Source organism: Anomaloglossus baeobatrachus, chromosome 6 (assembly GCF_048569485.1).
Source record: "Anomaloglossus baeobatrachus isolate aAnoBae1 chromosome 6, aAnoBae1.hap1, whole genome shotgun sequence".
Taxonomy (NCBI): domain Eukaryota; kingdom Metazoa; phylum Chordata; class Amphibia; order Anura; family Aromobatidae; genus Anomaloglossus; species Anomaloglossus baeobatrachus.
The window spans coordinates 578,081,020-578,093,838 of NC_134358.1; the positions used below are offsets into that span (position 1 = coordinate 578,081,020).

The window sequence follows — 12,819 nt, forward strand, 5'->3', positions numbered from 1 at the left end:
CTGGTTCGGTGTCTGTAGGTTGCATGCTCTGGCAGAACCTCACATTATACTGCAGTTCCTGCTGGTTCAGTGTCTGTAGGGAGCATGCTCTGGCAGGACCTCACATTATACTGCAGTTCCTGCTGGTTCAGTGTCTGTAGGTTGCATGCTCTGGCAGGACCTCACATTATACTGCAGGTCCTGCTGGTTCAGTGTCTGTAGGGAACATGCTCTGGCAGGACCTCACATTATACTGCAGGTCCTGCTGGTTCAGTGTCTGTAGGGAGCATGCTCTGGCAGGACCTCACATTATACTGCAGTTCCTGCTGGTTCAGTGTCTGTAGGGAGCATGCTCTGGCAGGACCTCACATTATACTGCAGTTCCTGCTGTTTCAGTGTCTGTAGGTTGCATGCTCTGGCAGGACCTCACATTATACTGCAGGTCCTGCTGGTTCAGTGTCTGTAGGTTGCATGCTCTGGCAGGACCTCACATTATACTGCAGTTCCTGCTGGTTCAGTGTCTGTAGGTTGCATGCTCTGACAGGACCTCACATTATACTGCAGGTCCTGTTGGTTCAGTGTCTGTAGGGAGCATGCTCTGGCAGGACCTCACATTATACTGCAGTTCCTGCTGGTTCAGTGTCTGTAGGTTGCATGCTCTGTCAGGACCTCACATTATACTGCAGTTCCTGCTGGTTCAGTGTCTGTAGGTTGCATGCTCTGTCAGGACCTCACATTATACTGCAGGTCCTGCTGGTTCAGTGTCTGTAGGGAGCATGCTCTGGCAGGACCTCACATTATACTGCAGTTCCTGCTGGTTCAGTGTCTGTAGGGAGCATGCTCTGGCAGGACCTCACATTATACTGCAGTTCCTGCTGGTTCAGTGTCTGTAGGTTGCATGCTCTGGCAGGACCTCACATTATACTGCAGTTCCTGCTGGTTCAGTGTCTGTAGGTTGCATGCTCTGTCAGGACCTCACATTATACTGCAGTTCCTGCTGGTTCAGTGTCTGTAGGTTGCATGCTCTGTCAGGACCTCACATTATACTGCAGTTCCTGCTGGTTCAGTGTCTGTAGGTTGCATGCTCTGTCAGGACCTCACATTATACTGCGGGTCCTGCTGGTTCAGTGTCTGTAGGGAGCATGCTCTGGCAGGACCTCACATTATACTGCAGGTCCTGCTGGTTCAGTGTCTGTAGGGAGCATGCTCTGTCAGGACCTCACATTATACTGCAGTTCCTGCTATCTCAGATATCTAGTCAGGAGTGGTACAGTTCTTTGATGGATTATGAGCAGAAGCCAGCAGAAAAGTGAATATAGCTGTAGATATCTTCGGATGTGATGGAAGAGCAGAATTATGACCGCAGCTCCAGATGTGTATTAGACATGATGTAATAGCAGAACTATGATGGAAGTTAAAGCTAGAGATAACTGAGGATTTGGGAATTTGAGACGCAGGCTAAAGTCAGTGTTTGACCCCCTCACTTCAGCTTGTAGGCTTCGATCGCTCATACAGCCATGCAGGCGGCAGCGTCTGCACACGGCTTGTAGCTGTGAAGCGGCGGGTCCTCACCTAGCTGCACCGTCTGCGGGAGGTGAACCGGTTCACCTATGCCCAGTTTGTTAATGGAGGAGATGCGGAATCGGTAGGGCTCCCCCGGCTTCAGGTTTTGGACACGATATTCCATACTCTGTATGATTTCCATGTTGCATTGCTGCCAGTCACCCCCAGGGGGCTTCATCTCAACATTATATCCAACCACTGGAGCCCCGCCATCACTCAGGGGCGTGAACCAGGACAAGGTCAGCGAGCCGCTGGTCTTACTCACAATCTCAGGGTCTTCTGGTGGGTCAGGAAGGGCTAAAGGCACAAGGGTCACGAAATCAAGAATATGGCATGAGCAGATGGCACCAGAACACAGGCCAACAGTGGAGAAGAGCGCTCAGAGCAACAGCCTTGACTCCCCTGGAATCAGCACATTTTACTCCACGCAAGGCAGCAAAAAAAGACCACCCTCCAGAATCAGCACACCCCACCCGAGGCAGCAGAACTACCACCGAACTGCACCTCTGCACCGTGGAAGAAAACCCTCCGGAATCAGCACATCCCACCCCAGGAGGCAGAACTACCACCAAACTGCACCTCTACACCACGGGAAAGCACTTTCCAGAATTGGCACACCCCACCCTACCTGAAGCGGCATAATGACCACCGAACTGCAACTCTGCACCGCGGAAGACCACGCTCTGGAATTAGCACATCCCACCCCACCTGAGGCGGCAGAACTACCACTGAACTGCACCTCTGCACCGAGGAAAACCACCCTCCAGAATCAGCACACCCTACCCCATCCGAGGCAGCAGAAATACCACCGAACTGCACCGCTGCATCGCGGAAGACCACCTCCCAGAATAAGCACACCCTACCCAACCCAAAGCGGCATAACTAACATCGAATTGAACCTCTACACCGCGGAAGACCACCCTCCGGAATCAACACACCCAACACCACCCAAGGCGGCAGAACTACCACCGAATTGCACCTCTACACAGCGGAAGACCATCCACCAGAATCCGCACACCCCACCTGAGGCAGCAAATCTACCAACGAACTGAACCTCTGCATCGCGGATGACAACCCTCCGGAATCAGCACACTCTACTCAACCCGAGGCAGCATAACTACCAATGAACTGCATCTCTGCACCGAGGAAGACCACCCTCCGGAATCAGCACAACCCACCTGACCCAAGTCGACATAATTACCACCAAACTGCACCTCTACACCGTGGAAGACCACCCTTCAGAATCAGCACATCACACCCCACCAGAGGCAGCATAACCATCACCGAACTGCACTTCTCTATCGCGGAAGACCACCCTCTGACACCAGAACATCCTACCCCACCCAAGGCATCATAACTGCCACCGAACTGCACCTCTCCATCTCGGAAGACCACCTTCCAGCCTACAACCCTGAACTGAAGAAAAGCCTGCCCACCTCCTCTATACTGGAGAAGATGACTTTCTGCCCATATCCACTATACTGTGAGAGACCCTCCACCCTGTCTTCTATAAAAGAAAACCCTCCCTCCCTCCCCTATACTGTACAAGAAGACCCTTCGCCCCATCCGCTATACTGTATGTGATGGTGGGATATGGTGTACTGTGTATCATGTTGTGTAGGTTCGTATTTTACGCTTGGTTCACTGTCCATTATTTGTATTGCTTGTGTGTACATTGTATTGTCCGTAGGTAATTACCCCCTGTAGTGTTCCTGTCCCTAAGTCTGGGGGAGGGGCCTGGGATCCACCTACTGTAAACTCTCTGCTTACCTGGGGGATTGGTCAGTCTGGCTGAGATGGAGAAGAGAGAAGGACGAAGATTGATCCTCTGAGTAGAGGCTATCACCCCAGAGAGACTGAGACACCCCATTTGCCTGGAAAAGGACTGCTGGAGGATTGTGACTCATCCCCGGGACATTTATGCCATTATTGGAATATTTTACCCACTGTATGGTGGATTATTTGATGGACATTTTGGATTGCATGGAATAAATATGCTTTGGATTGCTCACTAATCCTCGCTCTGTTGATTGTGTCATTTGGGAGAAGGACCCCGTCACTCTGTACAAGACCTTCCGCCCCATCCGCTATACTGTACAAGACCCTCCACCCCATCCTTTATAATATAGCTGAGTCTACCCTCTCTGTACTGTAGAATACCCTTTGGCCCGCCACTGTACAAGAACACTCTCTGCCCCCCATACTGTACAAGACAAGAAGATCCTCCACCCCCTCTCCTATACTGTACAAGAAGACCCTCATCCCCTTCCCCCACACTGTACAAGACCCTGCACCCACTCTCCTATACTGTACAAAAATACCCTCTACCCACTCCCCCATACTGTACAAAAGATCCCCACCCTCTCCCCTATACTGTACAAGAAGACCCTCCACCCCCTGCCCCGTGCTTTAGAAAAGCCTCCTCCCTTCCCCTATATTATACAGTAGAAACCCCCTCTATACTGTAGAAGAGCCTTTGACCCTCCACTCCTCATCAAACTGTAGAAGAGCCTCCACAACTCCGATCCTCATCTATACTGTAGAAGAGCCTCCACCCCTCATGTAGACTGTAGAAGAGCCTCCGCCTCTCCACTCCTCATCTATTCTGTAGAAGAGCCTTCCCTATCCTGTAGAAGGGCCTCCAACTCTCCACTCCTCATCTATTCTGTAGAAGAGCCTTTGACTCTCCACTCCTCATCTACTCTGTAGAAGAGACTTCGACCCTCCACTTCTCATCTGTAATGCAGAAGAACCTCCCCCCTTCCCAATACTGTAGAAGAGCGTCCAACTGTCCAATCCTCATCTATTCTGTACAAGAGCCTCCAATCTTCCACTTCGCATCTATACTGTAGAAGAGCCTCCACAACTCTACTCTTCAACTATACTGTAGAAGAGCCTCCGACCCTCCATTCCTCATCTATACTGTAAAAGAGCCTTCGACCCTCCATTTCTCATCTATACTGCAGAAGAGCCTCACCCTTTTCCAATACTGTAGTAGAGCCTCTACCCTTCCACTCAACTATACTGTAGAAGAGCTTTCGATCCTCCACTTCTCACCTATACTGGAGAAGAGCCTCTCACTTTCCCAATACTGCAGAAGAGTCTCTGCCCCTCCATTCCTCATTTATACTGTAAAAGAGCCTCTGCCCCTCCACTTCTCATCTATACTGTAAAAGAGCCTCATCCCGTCCCAATACTGTAGAAGAGCCTCCGCCCCTCCACTACTCATCTATACTGTAGAAGAGCCTCCTCTCTTCCCAATACTGTAGAAAAGCCTCCGTCCCTCCACTCCTCATCTATACTGTATATGAGTCTTTGACCCTCCACTCCTTATCTATACTGTAAACGAGCCTCCGACTCTTCACTCCTCATCTATACCGTAGGAGAGCCTCCGACCCTCCACTCCTCATCTATACTGTAGAAGAGCCTCCGACCCTCCACTCCTCATCTATACTGTAGAAGAGCCTCTACAACGCCAATCCTCATGTATACTGTAGAAGAGCCTTCGACCGTCCATTCCTCTAATATAAAGACCCTCTGCCCCTTCCTCCCCTACAATGTAGAAGATCCTTCCGACCCTCTACTCCTCATCTATACTGTAAAGGAGCCTCCGAAACACCACTCCTCGTCTATACTGTAAAAGAGCCTTTGACCCTCCATTCCTCATCTATACTGTAGAAGAGCCTCCACTCCTAATCTATACTGTAGAAGAGCCTCCGTAGAAGAAGATCACCCTTCACTCATCCTGCCACATATACATTGATAGGTGAGGGGCTGGGGGGCAAGTGTTTCATGAGGAACCAAATAGATTCCCCCTCTACGTGACTTCATTTACGATTGTGCCTTTATGGAACCTGCAAAATTCCACATAATTATCAATAAGAAATATTGCACGTAGGAGAGAAGACTATCAAGAAGTTATGTCAGTCCCCCGCCTCTTATGGGCCCTCTATGAGATGAAGATCCTCAATGTGAAGGTCTCAGATGGAAACTCTTACCTAGAACAATAAGTTTGGCAGAAACCACGACATCTCTGGAAGCAAAGGCCACCTCCCCGGAGTGATGGCTCTGGGCGTCTTTCAGGAGAAGCTTGTACTGGTTCCCGTCCACATGCATGGACCAGTTCTCATCAGGCTGGATGGGGGCGCCATTAAAGTACCAGGAAGTCTCATTGACTGGAACTGCTTCACTGAGCACACAGGTAAATGATGCCCGCTCACCAGCAACCACCTCCATGTCATCAGGGGGCTTCACAACATCCAGACGCCACCCTGTGATCAAACAGATAGCAGGGTCTAAAAGGTGGCGACCATACACCTAGTTTAACCATCAGAGTCAACACATCAGGGCTGAAGGTCAGAGTCCACATAGGGTAAAAGTCAACGAGTCAGGGCCGAGGGTCAGAGTGCACGTGTCAGGGCTGAAGGTCATAGTCCACACGTCAGGGCTGAAGGTCAGAGAACACGCGTCAGGGCCAAAGGTCAGAGTCCACGCGTCAGGGCCGAAGGTCAGAGTCCACGCGTCAAGGACGAAGGTCAGAGTCCATGCATCAGGGCCGAAGGTCAGCGTCCATGCGTCAGGGCCGAGGGTCAGCGTCCACTTGTCAGGTCTGAGAGGAAAGAGCCTAATGTCAGGTCTGAGAGGAGAGGCAGCATTCACATGTCAGGTCTGAGCGTCCACATGTCAGGTCTGAGAAGAGAGTCAGCGTGCAGATGTCAGGTCTGAGCATCTACATGTCAGGTAGGCCCCTGGAGATGGCAGAATGGGGATGGGTGTCCCGTAGAGATTTAGGTCTTTATTAATCTTATTAAAACCTCACCAGCCATTATTACTTTATAGATTATGAGTCCTAAAACAGTTCCTATTGTGCTCCATTGACACACACCAACCTCCATCATCCCCCAATATCCCAGACCACAGCAGAGGAAGCTTCAGGGACAGATAGTCATCGCTCTCCTCACCTCGCACACTCAGGAAAGCTGACGACACGGCGTCCCCAGCCATGAATGTCACCCTGCAGCTGTCCTCCGCCCTCAGGTTCTTCAGCAGGAGCAGATGTCTGCGGCCGTTCTCGAAGTAAACCATCTCCACGCTGTCGGAGGACTTGGCCGGATCATCATCAACCAGCCAGTTGTAGTTATAGCACTCCGGCTTAGCCAAGTAGCACTCAAAAAGAGCCTCTCCACCCTCCAGAGCTTCCACGTTCTCAAGACCCTGCAATATTGTATTCTTCTCTAGAGGAAAACAAAAACATCGACTGATCAGCCAGATCAACCGGAGCGCAACAAACTTCACATTATAATGCATTACTGATGGTCGGTGACGGTGTAAGCTTAGCGGGCAATAAAGGAACATGTAAGACTTTCCAGCCTGCACTGCAGTTTGTGTAGTCTGCCCCAGGAGAAAGAGATAAGACCTCCTGGATGAGAAAGCTGCCATTACAGAGAGGGGGTGAGGGTGGCTACCACAGAATGGAGCAGACAGGACTATTCCTGACTCTGAGGGTTGTCCCACAAGAAGTGTGAAGAGAATTAGCCCATCACAGACAGCCACATACATGAGTGACTGAGTATGCTGGAAGGGTGCAAATTGCCAAACCAAAGACACTGGAGGATACTGCTTATTATCTCCCTTATTATCTCCCGTCTGGATTATTGCAACCTCCTGCTCTGTGGCCTCCGTTCTAACAGTCTCGCACCCCTACAATCTATTCTAAACTATGCTGCCCGACTGATCCACCTTTCCCCCCGCTACTCCCGACCTCTCCTCTTTGCCAATCCCTTCACTGGCTTCCCATTGCCCAACGACTCCAGTTCAAAACCCTAACCATGACCTACAAGGCCATCCACAACCTGTCTCCTCCCTACATCTCTGGCCTAGTCTCCCGGTACTTACCTGCACGTAACCTTCGATCCTCACAAGATCTTCTCTACTCCCCTCTCATCTCCTCTTCCCACCATCGCATCCAACATTTCTCCCGTGCCTCCCCCTTACTCCCCATATGGAATGCTCTGCCACAACACATCAGACTCTCGCCTACCTTGACAAGCTTCAAAAGGAACCTGAAGACCCACCTCTTCCGACAAGCCTACAACCTGCTGTAACCCTCAGTCTGATACAGCACCGCACAATCAACTCTACCCAAACCTACTGTATCCTCACCTATCCCTTGTAGACTGTGAGCCCTCGCGGGCAGGGACCTCTCCCCTCCTGTACCTGTCTGTGCCTTGTATTGTTTATGATTATTGTACTTGTCCCTATTATGTACACCCCTTTCACATGTAAAGCGCCATGGAATTGATGGCGCTATAATAATAAATAATAATAATAATAAAATAATAATAATACTGCTACTCGGAGGGAGAACCATGGGAGGGGTCCTTGGCCATGAGTGCAGATGTGTTGTGCTGCACTGTGAAGAAGACAACAGATATTTTGTCCATGTGTAGGAAGTGCTGCTGAAGGGTTTGCCACTTACTAGTGATAGCTCGTCAACCAACCATCTACCTCTGTTCAAACCTTTGCAACTTTGTAGCGATCAAGCTCATTGCTTGATAAGGACTGACCTTGGCTTGGGCCTCCATGTCCATGTGACTGAGGGACTGAAAAATCAAAAAACTCACCAGAAAAAAAGCCACCAGCCATATAGTGCTGGGCAGCCCCCCTGATCTAATGTAAGAGCATCAATAATAAGCTGTAAGCCAGACACTGTGCATTGCACGTACCTGTGTGACTGGCGCCCTATGTAAAACCTTATTAGTGTGCATGTTTAATACCAGCAACCACCCCCTCCATGACTTGGTAGGTTGAGAGTGTCTGTCTCATCGGTATTCTGCATCTGTGTTACCCCTACTTTTATCATAAGGGGCCGGCTGCATCCTGCAACTGAAGGACCGACCTCGGCTTGGGAACCATGTCTGTATGACTGAAGGACTGACCTCAGCTAAGGCCTCTATGTCTGTATGACTGAAGGACTGACCTCAGCTAAGGCCTCTATGTCTGTATGACTGAAGGACTGGCCTCGGCTTGGGAACCATGTCTGTATGACTGAAGGACTGACCTCAGCTAAGGCCTCTATGTCTGTATGACTGAGGGGCTGACCTTAGCTTGGGCCGCCATGTGTGTTTGACTGAAGGACTGACCTCGGCTTTTTTCACCATGTCTGTATGACTGAAGGACTGACCTCAGCTAAGGCCTCTATGTCTGTATGACTGAAGGACTGACCTTAGCTTGGGCCGCCATGTCTGTATGACTGAAGGACTGACCTCAGCTAAGGCCTCTATGTCTGTATGACTGGGGGACTGACCTTAGCTTGGGCCGCCATGTGTGTTTGACTGACCTCAGCTCGGGTTGTTATGTCTGTTTGACTGAAGGACTGACCTCGGTCCGGGCCGCTATATCTGTGTCACTGAAGGAATGACCTCAGCTCTGGCATCCATGTCTGTATGCCTGAAGGACTGACCTCAGCTAAGGCCTCTATGTCTGTATGACTGAGGGACTGACCTTAGCTTGGGCCGCCATGTGTGTTTGACTGAAGGACTGACCTCGGCTTTTTTCACCATGTGTGTTTGACTGAAGGACTGACCTCGGCTTTTTTCACCATGTCTGTATGACTGAAGGACTGACCTCGGATTTTTTCACCATGTCTGTATGACTGAAGGATTGGCCTCGGCTTTTTTCACCATGTCTGTGTGACTGAGGGACTGACCTCGGCTCGAGTTGCGATGCCTATGTCACTGAAAAGGGTGCGTTACACGCTGCGACATCGCTAGCGATAGCTAGCGATGTCGTGCGCGATAGCACCTGCCCACGTCGCTGTTTCGTCATGGGGGTGATCGCTGCTGTAGCGAACAATATCGCTATGGCAGCCTCACACGCACATACCTGCTTAGCGACGTCGCTGGAAACACCAAACAATCTCTCCTTTAAAGGGGAGGTTCGTTCGGCGTCACAGCGGTGTCACTAAGCGGCCACCCAATAGCAGAGGAGGGGCGAAGATGAGCGGCCGGGACATGCCGCCCACCTCCTTCCTTCCTCATTGCCGGTGGACGCAGGTAAGGAGATGTTCGTCGTTCCTGCGGTGTCACACATAGCGATGTGTGATGCCGCAGGAACGACGAACAACCAGCAGTATGCACCACCAACGATATTATGAAAAGGAGCGACGTGTCAACAATCAACGATTTTTGACGTTTTTGCGATCGTTGATCGTCGCTCCTAGCTGTCACACGCTGCGATGTCGCTAATGACGCCGGATGTGCGTCACAAAACACCGTGACCCCGACGATATATTGTTAGCGATGTCGCAGCATGTAAAGCACCCTAAAGACTGACCTCGACTCGGGTTGCTATGCCTATGTGACTGAAGGACTGAGCTCGGCTCAGCTTGCTATGCCTGTGTGACTGAAGGACTGGCCTCGGCTTGTTTCACCATGTCTGTGTGACTGAAGGACTGGCCTCGGCTTGTTTCACCATGTCTGTGTGACTGAAGGACTGGCCTCGGCTTGTTTCACCATGTCTGTGTGACAGAAGGACTGACCTCGGCTTGTTTCACCATGTCTGTGTGACAGAAGGACTGACCTCGGCTTGTTTCACCATGTCTGTGTGACAGAAGGACTGACCTCGGCTTGTTTCACCATGTCTGTGTGACTGAAGGACTGGCCTCGGCTTGTTTCACCATGTCTGTGTGACAGAAGGACTGACCTCGGCTTGTTTCACCATGTCTGTGTGACAGAAGGACTGGCCTCGGCTTGTTTCACCATGTCTGTGTGACAGAAGGACTGACCTCGGCTTGTTTCACCATGTCTGTGTGACTGAAGGACTGGCCTCGGCTTGTTTCACCATGTCTGTGTGACAGAAGGACTGACCTCGGCTTGTTTCACCATGTCTGTGTGACAGAAGGACTGACCTCGGCTTGTTTCACCATGTCTGTGTGACAGAAGGACTGACCTCGGCTTGTTTCACCATGTCTGTGTGACAGAAGGACTGACCTCGGCTTGTTTCACCATGTCTGTGTGACAGAAGGACTGACCTCGGCTTGTTTCACCATATCTGTGTGACAGAAGGACTGACCTCGGCTTGTTTCACCATATCTGTGTGACTGAAGGATTGACCTCGGCTCGGGTCACCATGTCTGTGTGAGTGACTGTAGGATTGACCTTGGCCTGGGCCGCTATGTCTGTGTGACTCAATTACATAGTTTGTGGGGCAGGACCATCTTATATACAGTACTTTGAGCAGCAGGACTATACTATGCACTGGGAGGAGACAGGAACATCTTATGTACTTCAGGGGCAGGACCACCTTATATACTTCAGGGGCAGGACCACCTTATATACTTCAGGTAGGCAGGGCCATCTTATATACTTTGGGGGGGCAGGGTCATCCTATATACTTTGGGGGCAGAACCATCTTATATACGTATTTTAGGGGGTAGAACCATCTTATATATCGTACTTTCAGGGGGGCAGGTCCATCTTGTATACTTTGGGGGACAAAGGCATTTTATATACTTTGGGGGGCAGGGCCATCTTATATACTTTGGGGGAGTACCATCTTATATACTTTGGGGGGCAGGGCCATCTTTTATACTTTGGGGGAGCAGGACCATCTTATATACTTTGGGGAAGCAGGACCATCTTATATACTTTGGGGAAGCAGGACCATCTTATATACTTTGGGAAAGCAGGGCCATCTTTTATACTTTGGGGGAGCAGGACCATCTTTTATACTTTGGGGGAGCAGGGCCATCTTTTATACTTTGGGGAAGCAGGGCTATCCTTTATACTTTGGGGAAGCAGGACCATCTTATATACTTTGGGGGAGCAGGGCCATCTTATATACTTTGGGGAAGCAGGGCCATCTTTTATACTTTGGGGAAGCAGGACCATCTTTTATACTTTGGGGGAGCAGGGCTATCCTTTATACTTTGGGGAAGCAGGACCATCTTATATACTTTGGGGAAGCAGGACCATCTTATATACTTTGGGGAAGCAGGACCATCTTATATACTTTGGGGAAGCAGGACCATCTTATATACTTTGGGGGAGCAGGGCCATCTTTTATACTTTGGGGAAGCAGGGCTATCCTTTATACTTTGGGGAAGCAGGGCCATCTTATATACTTTGGGGAAGCAGGACCATCTTATATACTTTGGGGAAGCAGGGCTATCCTTTATACTTTGGGGAAGCAGGACCATCTTATATACTTTGGGGAAGCAGGACCATCTTATATACTTTGGGGGAGTAGGGCCATCTTTTATACTTTGGGGGAGCAGGGCCATCTTTTATACTTTGGGGAAGCAGGACCATCTTATATACTTTGGGGAAGCAGGACATTCTTATATACTTTGGGGGGCAAGGCCATCTTTTATACTTTGGGGGAGCAGGACCATCTTATATACTTTGGGGGGCAGGGCCATCTTATATACTTTGGGGGGCAGGGCCATCTCATATACTTTTGGGGGCAGGGACATCTCATATACTTTGGGGGAGCAGGACCATCTTATATACTTTGGGGAAGCAGGACCATCTTATATACTTTGGGGAAGCAGGACCATCTTATATACTTTGGGGTGCAAGGCCATCTTGTATTCTTTTTGGCAGGGCCATCTTGTATACTTTGGGGGCAGGGCCATCTCATATACTTTTGGGGGCAGGGACATCTCATATACTTTGGGGGAGCAGGACCATCTTATATACTTTGGGGAAGCAGGACCATCTTATATACTTTGGGGAAGCAGGACCATCTTATATACTTTGGGGTGCAAGGCCATCTTGTATTCTTTTTGGCAGGGCCATCTTGTATACTTTGGGGGCAGGGCCATCTTTTATACTTTGGGGGAGTAGGATCATCTTATATACTTCACGCGGCAGGACCATCTTATACACTTTGGGGGAGAAGGACCATCTTATATACTTTGGGGGGCAGGGCCATCTCATATACTTTGGGGGGCAGGGACATCTCATATACTTTGGGGAAGCAGGACTATCTTATATACTTTGGGGGCAAGGCTATCTTATATACTTTTGGGGGCAGGGTCATCTTAAATGCTTCGGGGGGGCAGGGCCATCTTATATATATCGAGGCAGGGCCATCTTTTATACTTTAGGGGCAGGAACATCCTATGTACTGGGATGGGTCAGGACCATCTTATATAGCTCGGGGGCAGGACCATCTTATATACTTTGGGGGGCAGGACTGTAGGAGATGGTCAGGAGACCCCCACTCCTACTAAGTGTTGTATTAAAGTGTATAGCATAATGTATGTTTGGGACC

General features: G+C 50.0%; 1 protein-coding gene across 19 annotated transcripts in view; it reads right to left on the reverse strand.

Moving 5' to 3' along the window:
* The window catches only part of OBSCN (obscurin, cytoskeletal calmodulin and titin-interacting RhoGEF), an 882,373-nt gene that overhangs the window by 414,363 nt on the left and 455,191 nt on the right, over nt 1–12,819 (reverse strand). For 18 of the 19 annotated variants that reach the window (XM_075315914.1, XM_075315911.1, XM_075315913.1 and 15 more), the window contains 3 exons: nt 6,504–6,776; nt 5,541–5,813; nt 1,552–1,839 (listed from right to left, as the gene is read on the reverse strand). In XM_075315914.1, coding sequence (XP_075172029.1) covers nt 1,552–1,839; nt 5,541–5,813; nt 6,504–6,776 — 834 coding nt within the window. The remainder of the gene's footprint in view (nt 1–1,551; nt 1,840–5,540; nt 5,814–6,503; nt 6,777–12,819) is intronic. The other variant, XM_075315905.1, reaches the window with a different exon arrangement.